Source organism: Podarcis cretensis, assembly GCF_951804945.1.
Source record: "Podarcis cretensis genome assembly, chromosome: 2".
In the NCBI taxonomy this organism is placed as follows: Eukaryota; Metazoa; Chordata; class Lepidosauria; order Squamata; family Lacertidae; genus Podarcis; species Podarcis cretensis.
Window position 1 is genome coordinate 36,635,029 of NC_137171.1, and position 14,891 is coordinate 36,649,919.

The 14,891-nt window shown below is 42.3% G+C and overlaps 1 protein-coding gene across 1 annotated transcript; it reads right to left on the reverse strand.

The window, feature by feature from the left end:
• LOC307210366 (uncharacterized protein) lies at window positions 1–12,989 on the reverse strand. Its single transcript, XM_079966228.1, has 2 exons — window positions 11,578–12,989; window positions 1–4,820 (listed from the first exon to the last, which is right to left on the reverse strand). Exons 1-2 carry the CDS (start codon window positions 11,927–11,929, stop codon window positions 4,225–4,227), a joined length of 948 nt encoding a protein of 315 aa, XP_079822354.1. The 5' UTR covers window positions 11,930–12,989; the 3' UTR covers window positions 1–4,224.
• Between the last annotated feature and the right edge of the window lie 1,902 nt (window positions 12,990–14,891).

The following is a 14,891-nucleotide window of genomic DNA, read 5'->3' on the forward strand; positions in this document are numbered from 1 at the left end:
TTTTGGTTTTTCTAGGTGCAATAAAGAAAGATGCTTTATTTCCAGGGGAAAAATGCATTTGTCAGATAACTGGCCAAAACATTATCTTCATAAATTAAAGACTCCTAACCGGGAAGAATTAACTTGAGACATGAATGCCTATGTCCACGATGAAAGTAATAACTGAACCTGAAAATTAATTTCACATCTGTCTAAAGAATTCAGTTACTTTACTCTATTATACAAAGTTCCCTGTGTGTTATTCCAGGAATACTGATACCAACATCTTTGTCATGTCTATCAACATTGAGTAAGAATTCCGCCCTGAAACACATTCAGGATATTACAATTGAAATGGTATGCAAGATTCAGAATAGACAAGATGTGCCACTGTTCCCATTGTTACAGTCCCCCAAACTACTTGCTTTTTTTTCTGGTGCACATGGTATGCCTTTTGATGACATCAGTGGATTTCCTTTTGAGAATTCTTGCTCTAAAGACAACTGGGTATAGTTGCTGAAGGAAGTACATCTAATATTGGGGGCAGGACAGAAAGCACAGCCCTACTCCCCAATATTGCCCCATATGTGAGCAATACATGTATAGGGCCTCAAGGCTGACAGCAGCATGTCCACAAAAAGATGATTTAGATCAGGTGTGGAGAACCTTTCGTCCTCCAGATGTTATTTATCTACAACTCCCATTACCCCCTGTCCATTGGACATGCTTACTAGGGCTGAAGGGAGCTGTAGTTCAGCAACCTCTGGGAGGGCCAAAAGTTACCTGTTCATGATTTAGATAAAACCCTTCCTTCTAGAGAAGAATCCTCATAGTATAAAGTAATGTCATCGTTGCCTGTTGATAAAGGAACTGTTTCCAAAATCAGTTTGCAGCTGCCCTTTAATAAAGAATTATTTATTTTGTTACAATTCCCAGAGGGACAGCTGTGTTAGGCTGGCGCACCAAAACCAATAAAGAGTCTTGTGGCAGCACAAGGACTAACAAATTCATTATAGGATCAGCTTTCATGGACCAGAATCCACTTAAGCAGATACATGATGTGCAAGAGTGGGGAATCTGCTGCTGATCTGCAATTCCCATCTTGCCCGATCACAGGGCATGTTGGTTGGGGCTGATGGGAGTTGCAGCCCACTGGTTCCCCACCCCTGCTGAAGTGCAATCCCCAATTGGCGTGGATGTGTACATACATGGGGGGGGGTTGACAGGGGTTAGTTCAAGAGAAATGCAAAAGGACAGTGATAATAACGTAAAAGCAAAATAAGTATTGTAACAATTAACAAGGCTGCATTGACAAAAGCATAAACACCCCATCCTTGGTAGGTGCCACCAGACTCTCTGTTATTTTCATTATCGTGCAATTTAAACACTGTGGTGATGTATAACAGAAACAGGCTGAGAATCTTAACAAAATTAAGCAACAGTGTTGTGGGTAGCAACTCAATATAATGTACAAAAACAGATTTAGTTCCAAAGCAAGGCAACTGCTTTAACATAACATGAAGAAACACAACAGTAGCAGGTCTACAGGACACAACCTTTGCCTGCATACAATTTTTTACATTTATATGTTACAAAGTAATATACAGTCAAGACATGTTTGCATTTCCATCGCAGTACAATTTTGATTCTTCAAATGTCTTCACAAGTTGCAATTCTCTCTAGACATCTTGGTTTAGAGATCCCTTTGCTTCCTCCTGTGACCTTTGCTTCTGGCATATACTATCACATTTTGCAAAGATCCAATTCTGTAGATAGTTTAGGCAAAGCCTCATCTGACTCGAAGCAAAACAAGATACAGACTAAGTGTGTAACTCAAGTGTATATATAAAAAATTCACAAAAATAGCAGTTCCTTGGTTTTGCAGGCGTCTCCATTTTTCCGTTTTTGCTCACCTTTTATTCACAGATGTCCATATCCACTTAAGTTCCTGTAGTGATGTGGCTATATCGAACAGCATGAGCCATAGGAAACATTTGCCTCCATCTTCATTCCAGATGGAGCAGTTTTTCTAGCAACTTACCTCTAAATCTGTTGCATCAGTTAACAGTAACTCTTCTGAGATAAAAAAAGCACTGCAAGGCACTACTACACAAAGTCAAAGTTATGGTTCTATTGCAATATTTACACTGAGATTCATGTTGCAAAAATAGATAATAAAAATTCAGGTAGCCAAACATAAACCCATTTCTCCTTCTGTCTTGGATGATTCCATGACTGCCAAAGAATTATCCGGAAGAGTATTGGCCTCTGCTGCTAATTTCATTTGATTATTTGCACAAAATGGTTTCTTAAGTTTTTATTAAAAACCACATATGGAACTTCTTACTTCTGCACCTATATCTGACCTGCATAGATAAGCTCATCCTCAAGCTTAGACGAAACCCCAACAAACTGATGAATACGTTCTTTGGTCATAATACAGTTTACAACATTATCCTGACCTCCCTATACTAAATGATAGCTTGTGAATTCAATACAAAATAGTGAGGGGGGGGGGGAGAGAACATAACCGCCACCACCCTGGGCAAATCATTTATCATCATTCTGACAAAAAAGCACAGAAAATTGTAATAGCAATTTCTATTAATTATGGAAACGGCAGCCACTTTACAATACTTAATTAGGAGTTTTAGATGTCACAAAATAAGTGGCTAGTTTTTCAAATTTCACAATCCTCTTTGTCAGACAGGTTGTTAAACAAAACAAGGTGTCATGGAGAGAAGAGATCTGTTGCTGGTAGAGGGCATGGTAGAAGCCCTATCACCAGTAACGGAGAAGCCCCTTGCAGATTGATTAGGTTAGTTTATGTCAAGTACAGATGGTTCAGGCTGCACCAGAGAGCATTGGGACAAAGAATCAGTGGCCATCCCCCCTTTGAAAATACCTGAGTAGTGATTCAAAACCAAATCAGAGACAGGTTCAAGTGCTGGCTTTGCAATTTCCAAAGTGAGCGTGGTCACTGATTCTTTGTTCAAATCATTTGCACATGGCATAAACAGACCTAATCATTTGGCAAACGTTTTCCTGAATCGCTGTGCTAAGGCAATCACATATAGCACATGCGACTTCCACTGCGCTCTTACTAGCAACACCTTTTCCTCTTCTCTCCCTGTCCTCTTCCTTTTTGCGTGTGCATTCCATATTCATCCCGATAAAGAGTGAAACAAGAAGGTTAGTTCACTACTCTGAGGTCCTAATAACAGTATTATGATGCTGGGGCTGTCTGGATTTTCTCTCATGGTCCAATAGGGTTGACTGTAATTATAATTAATTATGGATACTGAAGAGGTAATATGGAATTTCCCTGTACTTGTATTAAGCAAGTCTTTCCCACCAGATGTAATTCCATGTCCTTAAGGTAGTCAAAGTGGGAAAACGTATATCAGAATTACAAATAGTAAGATGGGAGGGGGGGAATATAAACTGGTACAAATGGCTATAGACAATGAATACTTCCTAAGCGCCACCACACTAGGGAATGATGGTTGGGAATCACAGCCAATTATTGCTCCAAATGACCTCTTCTAGACAATGGAACTAGTCTGCGGCAGAAACTCAGCCCTCAAATGACTCACAACCCTCAAATGGCTTACTCTGGAATAGCGCATAGCATTCAATGACCAGCTAGAGTAAGCAATTTGTTGACTGCAAGAGAGAATCAATGCAAATGCAAATATCCAATGCTGAAAAACATGTATATGCATACTTTGTGTGGTCTCATTTCCCGTCTACCCAAGACGCTTGCACATACAATTTGTTAACATCTGAAAAACTGTTTCACCTGTTTTTGCTTGGATTCCTTATAATGACTAGTTACATACATGTGCCTCTCTGAATAATGCCTTGCAGACAGAGCAGTAAGCAGATACCTGGTCCACAGCATTTTTCATTATACCATCTTACAAGTTTCCCTCAAAGAAATCAAAATGTACAGTTTCATTAACAATGAGTGTATACATTGAAAATCTTCATGTTAAAAGGGAACAGTTTCTTTCATCTGTTATTAGACAGTCCTATCGTTGCAGAGATTAGTCAGAGGAACATATCTATCAACCTGTGTCATCTATATATGTAAAATGCAGTTCAAAGCTACCTAGGAACAGGAAGCCCATATCCACTCGTATTCATCCAAGTGTGCAATTTGTAAGACACTATATGATGGTCAAGCAGCAACAAACCCATTCTTTCTGACAAAGCCAACACATATTACTAGCATCTTCCCAACTATCCCAAAACCTGATAGAACCGCAGGACTTTCTTCAGGTCTGCCAAGAATAAATCAGCCCCTGCATCAGATAGGTCATTGACATCAGGCAAGAACAGGTTTGCTTTATCAGACGTAATCAAGTTATGCGACAAAAAGTGTACACCAATTTCATTACAAAAGCCTACCATATTCTTGTTAACATGCTTTTGAGCTTTCGCCATCTGTTCAGGATTTTGGTCCATCTTGCAAGCACGTCTTGGCAACAGTGAAGACCAAACTATGGTAGCATTTGGGAATGCTCTTTTAAGAATGCCCAAGTCATTTTTCATGGATATAATGAGAGACAAGTTATCACTGGGAAGTAGATCATCTTCTCCAATATGAATTATTATAAGGGATGGAGAAGAACGGAGATGATAAATTTCATGCAGAAGAGGCATGAGCTGTTCCCACTTCATTGCCTGTATCCCATGCCAATACACATATGCCCTTGAAACAGAGATGCCCAACTGCAATCCATGTGGTAGACTTTTAGCTCTCTTCTTTGATGCCAAGATCACAGAATTGCCACATATCCAGATTTCCTTTGGGGGAGGTTGCTGTCCTCCAGCACCTAAAAGTAAAATGCCACATTAGTTCAACTGCTTCAGATTGACCCCTGCACTAGCTTACTGTTCCTCCATCCTGAAAGCACTAGTACTAAAAGGTTAAAGACTGAAATTTAAAATCTATAAACAAGTTAATATGCTAGAAAATTTGATCAGCATTCTCTCCAGACCAAAATCAAGAGACCAAGCTAGCTGCACTTTTGAGAAGTCCACTAATATGCAGCAGAATTAAAACATTTGCAGAAGCCTGTTAAGACAACTGACTGAGGAAAACCCACTAAGAGGATCAAGGATAGGGTAGGGTGAACAGTGCAGCTGAGCTCAGCACACAAGGAAGCACACAAAAAAGGATATCCCCCTCCTTCAGCTGTAAGCACTGGTTTTCAGGAACAGGTGACAGGACTATCACTGCCACAGGTCATGAAAAGAGCTGGCTGCAAAACCAGTCTCAGCAACACTAATCCTTCCACTATGAGCAGCAGCCCAGATGATACGCAGGCAGGGAAGACAACAGGAGCTGAGTGATCCTGACATCTGCACTCACCCACATATCAACCTGAGGCTATAGTGTACCTAGCTGTAGCAAATGCAGCTCAATCTGACCTGAATTGAAGAAGGTGCAATAAAGTGTTTTTTCTGACCAAGAAAGGCCATTAAGCTGCTTTCACAGGAATAAGCATTCTGGGGCAATTTCCCCCACGAGGAAAGGCCACAGCAGAAACCAGCAAGTAGAGGCAATTTGGCATGCCTCATTTTCTTGCCACCCCAGAATTTTAGCATGGCCAAAACATGGTAATCTTATGCTGCGATCCTTAGCATACATGGTAAGGAGTAATGGCCACTGGGCATATGGAACTGACTTTGGAGTTAACATGCTTAATTTTGTGTTGTTAAACTACATTTTACATATATAAATGGCAGAGAGAGGAGAGAGAGAGTGCATCTGTACAGTATTCTGTTTGCCCAGTTCAGTGAACTCTGTGCAGTTTTAACAGATCTCGCCACTGCTGTTTTCACAAACATATCTGTATGAACCAAAATTCAGGCAAACAGAAAAGATGCACCTCTCTCTTTATTTTTTTTAAGAGTCAAACCCTGCACTCAAACCTGCCTCTCCTCCATCACCAAACAAATACTGCAGGTATTGACAACTACAGGTGATATGCTGCATTTTTTCGTACGATTAATACAAAGAGTTTTATTAGGTAAGAGGGGAACCAGCAAGATTAGCCTACTTACCTCTGTGATGAGACGAGTGTCATTTAGAATGAAGGAGGAGGATATAATCAACCACAGCAGTAAGAGTAGGAAGACAGCAAAATTCAGTGAGTGGTGAAAATAGGCAAGAGCATGGAGATGGCCATTTGAATGGCAGGTGGTGCTAAGAACCTGGCTTGAGAGTTTTTTTAAAGTATCAAAACTGCAGTGACATAATGCAGTAGATTCTTTTTGGCTCCGTTAGCTTCAAAATCCGCACACAGAGAAAAATAAGGGGCACAAGTCGCAATCATTACACTTTGACATCTGTGGAATGTGAATTATACCTACCACCTGTAACTCAGTTCCATAGAAGTTTTGAACAAAAGCACCAGAGAGGAAAAAGAACACTTCCAAAAAGAGCATCTGACTGTAATTAGCTGGCTTCTTTTTATTAGATGGATTAATACTTAAGATAAATATAAACAATATATGGCAACAAACAAGGTTTTAAAAATGCACAAAACAAAACAAAACTACATCTTAACAAAGTGACACATAACTTGAAAAACTAGGGTAGAAAAAATTATCTGAACCTTGTTCGCTTTGTGTCAAGAACACAGAATCATACCGCTGGAAGAGAAGATGAACAAGTATAATACTCTACTATGAAGCTGGTCACCCCCCCCAAGCTTCCCACAGCCCGTGCAATCCAGAGCAGAGTGCCCTACCAGTAACTAAGTGGAACTCAGAAATGTGCATGATGTACAAATAGATCCAGGTGTTTAAGCAAAGGAGATGAGACATGTATTGGTCGTAAAAGTAAAGTGGATTTGATAACTAAAAGTCACTGCTTCCAGTCTAATGTTGCCACAGTCACACCTTCACCAATTATGGCATTAATAAGGGAGACCAAATCTAGCTCTCTGCTCCCAGTGCTATCATTGATTATTTGACCTGGGGTAGCTGAGGGAAGGAATTATGTGCATAGCACCTATGCATGCACACAGAACATTTCTGGAAACATACGTCTGCAGCAGGCTGTCTAGTTTTTTGCTGGATAAGCTATAGCAAAGCACATGAACCACGTATGGAGATCCAAAATAAAAATATATACTTCAGAAATTTCTTAAAGCCAATGAGATTCTTTGGTGCCACAGAAATTCTGGGCACCCAAATGCAGCATTCAAAATTTCTGTAGTTGAAAAACTTTTAATTTCCAGCTGAATTTATTAATGGTCAACTAGGAAAGGTGGCTGAGTGATGAGCCTCTCTTACGCTGGTCACAGGGACTGTTCCCATCTTTAAGGCATGCCCACAGTGTTATTGAGCACTGCTCAGCAGTACAAAACTTTTTTTTTTTTATGATATTTTATTAAGTTTTCTCAAGAATAAAGACCACAAAGATAACAAAAAAAAACAACAACATCAGAGACAGAAAAAGAAAAATTACAGTAATCAAAAATCAAAAATTCCACACAGAAAACAAAAAGATAAGAAAAATAAAAATAAAAATCTCTCCTTTCAAATTCTCCACATTCTTAACTTATTTTCCTGACTTCCTCTCACCTCCCTCCTTGTATTCCATTTTAAATTTAATTCAGCAAATTCATAGCCACTTGTCTTACCCTTAGTTATATGTCCCCATGTGATATTTACCTCATATTTTCATTTATAATCAACCCATTCTTACAAATTCTTATTTCCCCAATTTTATCTTGTCCTCAAATCTTTAAAATTCTTAGATTTAAACCATTGCTAAAGCCAAATACTTCCTTTCCGGCATCTCAGTATTTCATTAGAATTACACTAATTCCATAAATATGAATTTATTACAAAAGCATTTCTCATTTTAAGTTTCTCCAACGTCCCTTTTCCTGGTTCCGGATAATGTCAGTCCTTAAGTCTTTAACCCTTGTCAATCCGGCGTTCTAATATCTGAGGCACTCAAGTCACCTCCAGGCCCCCTCTGCGAGTTTTCTTGTTTCTGTTTGTAGTTACATAAATCCTTGTTCCCTGTTGTATTCTTTCGCATTTTCTTCTCTTTCTCTTTGGGGAGCCAATCTCTGGAGGACTCTATGCGGTAAAATTCTTCATCTCCTTTTATCCAGTTGTCCCATTCCCCAGTGTTGCACTCCCCAATATCTAGTTTGTAATCCAAAGGGTAATCATTCCAAAGATAATCTTCCACTTGTTTCACAATCCCACCAAAGGTAATAACTCTCTTAAGTCCACAATTTAACCAGTGTCCTGCGAATTCCATCTCCCAATGTTGCAGCTTCTGATCCTGTAAAACTTGAAGACTCTGTGTCTTATGAGATACATTCATAACCTCATACACTTGCCCTAAGTCAATATCCTGGGTAGATTGTTGTGCAGTTTCTGTAACTATACATTCCATTGGCACCTCCTTGTTAACTGCAGCTAAAATGTGGGCCGTCTCTTGATTCATAAGAGACACTTTCTTATCCATCTGTTGCAGCACATCATATATTTTGTCCAGGGCAGATAAAACTTCCTCTCTCATCATTCTGTCAAGGTCAGAAAGCTGGTCCCACAGTCTGATTTTCCCAGCTGCTATGTTCTCTTTATAGAATAAAACAAAAGCACTGGCAGACCTCCTCTAGGGGGTGTGGTTACTTTTTAGCATCCATTTTTACAGTGTATCCAACAAGGGAAAATAAAAGTTACTTTCGATTTTCAGATATTTTAATATAAAACAATCAGGCAGAAGGCAGCATTGGACTTTTTTTTTTTTTTCCTTCGAACTCTATCTGTCAGATTTCTTATATTCCTGTTATAGGCACCACCGACAGTCTCTTTCCTTTCATTCCGTCCCCAGGTCAGGAACAGTGAAGACTTATTTTCTTAAATTACTCTCTGCAGGATTTGCAAAGTCACAATTTATTTCCCCCCTATCCTCCTGCTGTCGGGGGGATTTAGTAGTTAAAAGAGCAGGAAATTCCAGGCTGTCAATTTACAGCTTTTAGCTTGTAAAGTCTTTGCTTTGATCTTTCTACAAAGAGCGGGAGGCAGACTTCCTATTTACACTTCCCGTCTCGGCTCTAATTCAAAGGTATTCTTTTGATCCACAAGTTTCAATTGTCCTACTCACGGGTTGTTGTTTGAAATCCGAATTGGCATAGGAAAAAGGACAGCGCTCTCCGACTCTGGCTATGCAGCTTCACTCCACAGAAGTAGCGATTGACTCTCAGCACCACGCCAACCCCCGTCTCACTCCGGAGCCCTTTGTAGAGCTCCTTTGCCAAACAGAGGGGCGCAAACGGTGCCCGCCGAGTCCCACGGTCGCAGGCTTCTTCCGCCTGCGATTTTTGAAAGGGTCCCCGCTTCGCTGCAGCGGTAAGACCCGGTTTCTGTGGAGCTGTCTCCCTCTAAATCAGGGAGAGTCCACCATTGTCGGAGGCGCCACCTCCGGAAGTCCCAGCAGTACAAAACTTTAGGCTGCCGTTTTTGCAAGACTTATCCAGCAACATGGTGGGCATGTCTGCAGGGTGCTCCCTGTCCCTAGCAGAGATGGTTTCAGAGTGAAAGGACTACTATTTTCTTGCTGTCGATATGCCCCCAGGCTGGTAGGCAATCTCCCCACTTTCTTTGGTCCAGCAACTTGATATCCAAGGGCACCTGCCTCTGCTACATGCTTACCCTCAGTCCTGGAGAAGTCTCTGGTGATGCATACCTGGATTTTGATGCTGTATGAATCCTGCTCCTGGTGCACTACTGGATCCTTCCCAGCGATCAGTGCGACCTTGAGAGCATACTGTCCCAGTTGTTCCCAGGCAATATTTTATGTGAGCTACAATGTATTTTTCACTTGATAGTATTTGGACCACTACCCCTGGAAACATGTATGCATTCACTCAAGTATTTCCACAAGTGTACTTGATCAAGGAACAATGGCTGGTATGGATTTGAGCCAGCAACCTCCTGAGTTTGTTCACGCTTGCTTGGAGACAGCACTATTGCATTCTCTTGTTTGTTGCTACCACTTGATTCTATGCTTTTCTTCCATTGGGGTTTGCTAGAGGGGTAAAATGTTTTGCCTTCGAGCCAGTAATCACCTAAGTATGTTTGCTACCACTTTAGCAGACAGCACCAGAAGGGCCCCTTGAATGTGACTGCTGCCCAGTTGTCAGCACTTCGTACATGTTAGGGGCACAATGGCATGGCCAAAATGCCCCCAGCTTGGCTTACTGGCTCCCTTCATGTCTGCATTATACGCAGCATGTTCCGCATAGCACCAGATTGATGGACAGTGGCACTGTTTCCCTTTTTGTGTATTTTCCAAGTAGTGTGTTTCCCCACTCCCAGTCTGAGTATGCACTGGATATGGCAGCCTTTTTTCTGGCAAAGCAGCAACATACAGTGGTGCCTCGCAAGACGAAATTAATCCGTTTCGTGAGGCTCTTCGTATGGCGGTTTTTTCGTCTTGTGAAGCAAGCCCATTGACAGCTTAGCGGATTAGCGCTATCAGCGGTTTAGCGGCTTTTAGCGATCAGCTGTTAAGCGGCTTATCAGCGGATCAGCTGATAAGCGGCTTAGCAGCTTAGGAAAAGGGGGGGGGGGAAGGGAAAAAACCCCGCAGGAACTCGCAAGACATTTTCGTCTTGCGAAGCAAGCCCATAGGGAAATTCGTTTTGCGAAGCGCCTCCAAAACGGAAAACCCTTTCGTCTAGCGGGTTTTCCGTCTTGTGAGGTGTTCGTCTTGTGGGGCACCACTGTATTGTTGGTCTCAGTGTAAGGCAAACATATGATTGCTTTTTTAATACAGTATCTTTGGATCAGCTATAGGCAGAACCAAATGCTAGACAAAGAGAGGCCAGAAGCACAAGACAATAAAAATCGTCTTCTTCTACAGTACTTACATCTATTGTTCAGAAGTATAAGGACCTGCTGATCATGCATTGTCTGACTTGCTGTATGACACAATAACGTTAAAGCTTATCACATATAGTATGGTACCTACACTGATTCAGCAATTGCTTTTTCTAAATATTTCAGGATTTTATATACCATTGCATTTGTGCCCATATTCTTTTTCAACTCTTTATTTACTACTTTCTGGTTTCATAATGGGTATTCCATTGCCTTAATTGTTCCACTTGCCCACTTTAACGCAGTCACTAAAAATCTGCATTATTAATTCAGAAGTTTATGGTGTGGGGTGCACAATCAATTTATACCACAACATGTGTTTTCTGCATTTTCTAATATTCCACAATTAATTCTATCCTTTCTGGCCTTGTCAAAGGCCATGGGACACAGAGACAAAACTTTACGTTTCCTGCTAAATAAAGAAAAATCTACCCTTGCTCTCAGTGAGTTGCAGCTAGATATATAGTTGGCACAATTACCACAGTCATGCCACACTAGGCAGCTGTGGTTTGGAAGCTTTTCCATCCTCACTCACTTGCTGCCATTTTTTCCAAACAAGTGTGGGACAAGATACAGTGGCATGGAAATGGCAATCCCTGCAGGTTTGTGTTTCGGAGCATCTGGCTTGAGGTTGCAGCCCCACCATATTGGAGGGCGCCTTGTTTGACTTACCCATCACCTGTTGCACGGCAGTTATCACAGACGTACGCATCTCGTTGACAGCCTTCTTCTTCTTCCCCCCTCCTTCCAAGCGGGGAATAGGATTCAGGCCTCCCGGAGGGTCTACTGCCGGAGGGGCCACTCCGTTGCTGCCTCCCGGATTCAATTCCGGGGTGCCTCCCGCTGCCGCCATGGCTTCCGGGCCAAGCAAGCCACGCCGGCCAGCGATTAAAACCGCCTCCAAGGCTTTCATGAGGGACGGGTTCGGGGGACTGTCTTTAGGGTTGGGTTCCCTGGGAAGCTTGTTTTCTGGCATCCCGGGGACGACGAGGCTGTCGTCACTGGGCCTCTTGACTGGCTCCATGGCAGAAACAACGGGGAGATGGCAGGGAAGCTATAGGTTGCTCTAAAGGACCAAATTTTATTGCAGGTATAAGGGAAACCCCAGGCCCCAAAATAACCTATAAATATAGGGCGCTGCCTGTCTCTTGGGGCAGGTGCTTTGCAGGCTCAGCACTGAGGTGCTTCACGTCCAGCACTGAGGTGGCGGCAGCGGCGGGAGCCGCACCTAGCAGCACAGGTGAGCGACCTTTTAAGGCGGGAGGCGAAATGTAGGGCCCTTCGAGGTGGAAGGCCGAGGCGGCGGTTACTCTGCAGCCGGAAGAAGCGCGAGAGCGGAGGGGTCCAGCCCAGGCGCCCTTCTCTACCCCCTCGCCACCCTCCCCGGGTCTCAGCTCCCCAGAGAGGCGCGGCAGTTTCTGAGGCGCCCCCCCTCCCACGAACTCCGCTAGGCCCCGGGCGCTTCCTCGCCGGAGAGGAGCGAAGAGGCAGCGGGCCGTTGCCCTGGAAACGCTCGTCGTCGTCGTCCCCCTCTCTCCGTCACCGCGAGCGCCGGACAAACGACGACAGCGGCGTGTGACCGCGAGCAGGGAGCAGCTTCCCATTTAACATCGAGCGGGAAAAGGACCCACGCAGCCGCCGTAGCCAATGACCCCTTCTTCCGGACCGAGGAGGGAAGCGCGCGTGCGCACCTGGCGCGGCGCGGCTCGCTACTGTATCCTAGACTCGCAATGTGTAGAGAGTCGCCTGGAGGCCTCAGTTCGTGGTTCAGTTTAGCCCTCGCTCCGCTCTCCGCCTGGCGTAGGTGAGAGCAGCGCAGGACGGCAGATCACGCATGCGCAGTGCGGAGGGAGGAACAATGATGGCCAAGCTATACCTTAAAAAACTGCATGTGTTTTTATATGCAACAAATGTGCCTGGGCTGATTTATATGTGTAGGTGCACATTTAAAAATAGTTACTGCGCCATAAACACAGTGGGCTGCCCACGTATGCTTAACCCTAACCCTACTTCCCTGAATTCAATAGAACTTACATCTGAGTACAGTAGTAGACATGGTTAGGATTGTGCTGCTTAGCAGCATATAATTTACATAATTGCAAACATGACAAAAGTCATCAGCAATAAATAAAACTCATCAGAAAGTGTCCAATCAAATGGAACGATTTCCACATAAATCATAATGGGATCTAAAAAATACAAGATACAGAAAGTTAATAGCTGTAACAGTTATTAAACAAGACCCTGGGGCCAAGAGTCATAGAATCATAGAATCATAGAGTTGGAAGAGACCACAAGGGCCATCGAGTCCAACCCCCTGCCAAGCAGGAAACACCATCAGAGCACTCCTGACATATGGTTGTCAAGCCTCTGCTTAAAGACCTCCAAAGAAGGAGACTCCACCACACTCCTTGGCAGCAAATTCCACTGTCGAACAGCTGAGTCTGTTCGGCAGCCTCAGCTTTTGTGGCTGGAGTGCAATCCAGTTACCGTAATTCATGGACGATGCAATTGTAGCACCTTCCTGACTTGTCTTAAATGTTCAAGTTGACTTGAGGCTGGCAAATTATAAGCAAAAGTTGTTTTGTGGGGAATGGGGACAATGCTGCCTAATGGTGCAAGTAGCCACCACTGAAAAACTTGTCTTCGAAAGGATTTCTTTTCTATTGATGAAAGTCAGTTGGAACGAAATGGCATAGAATACCGAGGAAAAAACATTTTGCCTATGCTCTTCACCAAACTACAGGTGGCAATCTGATGCTCACTTGACTAGGAGGAAGTCTTATGAAATCAAGGAAGCTCTCAGTGAGCAACGCTCAGTAAGATCACACTGTTATAATACATGAATTGTCTATTATTTAATGAAGATATCCCAGCATGTGTTCTTACACCCACCGAGTCCTTTTGGACAAGATGCATTTCTCTCCCACTACTTAACAAGCTATGGATTCATTTCCATGTTATGTGTTAATTTTATCTCTGCCTTAAATTCTAAGCAGGTATTATTACTCATTTAATGATCCAGGGGCTCAGATTTTTTATTTTATTTTATTCATTTGTTGATAGCTTGTGATACTGCTCCTTCTGAACAGCCATACTGGACTGAAGGGTGGAGAATTGCAATGTGGACATTTAAAATAAAGAAAAGTCTCCATCTTACTGGAGAATACAGGGTCAATACATAACTATATTCTGAGAGTTCTTATATGTGTCGTGGAGTATTTAGTTCAAAGGCTGTATGGCTTATTCCTACCAGGGGAAAGCATGTGAAATTTGAATTGAAAACTGGAATAAAGTGTTATTTTAATCCTAGCCTGAGATTTTGGGACTATCTCCCCCGCCCCACTTCCTTTCTGCTAGCCTTATATTGAATAGCAGAAGAACAAATGCAAAGCCCAGATGGTCCTTCTAATCAACAGCACATGCACACACAGTGTTCCCCCCCTTTTGTATGTTAAACAAGAATACATTTATTTAAGATATCAAGAATACATTTATTTAAGAAAACATAACATGAAAACAAACTTTTCATAAAATTTCCTAATGTGCTTTTAGCAGTAAGGTAAAAGGTAAAGGTAAAGGCAGTATATTCATTAATCCCATTTTAAACATGAATGAGCATAGATCTTTATTTGTGAAAGTTTTAAGTTAATGTTTATCATCAGTGTTTTTTTTTAAAAATAGGGTTTTAGCCTTCCACAGCATCCATGAGAAAGTTTTGTCAACAAGTGTGTGAAATCTGGTAAATGCAATGCCAATTAAGAAATCGATTTATTTGGAAATAAATGGGAGATAATATGTTGAGAAAGTAGCTGGCATTATTTACTTTGCTGCCAGCAACAATATGTTTCTAACAACCATTTATTACTCTACCTAATTGGTTACATTATCTCAAAACAGATCATTTCAAACAATTATCTTGTTTCAGCTGGGTTCGGAAACATTGAATCTTCATGCAACACTAAGGTTATCTTCCCTCAATGCGA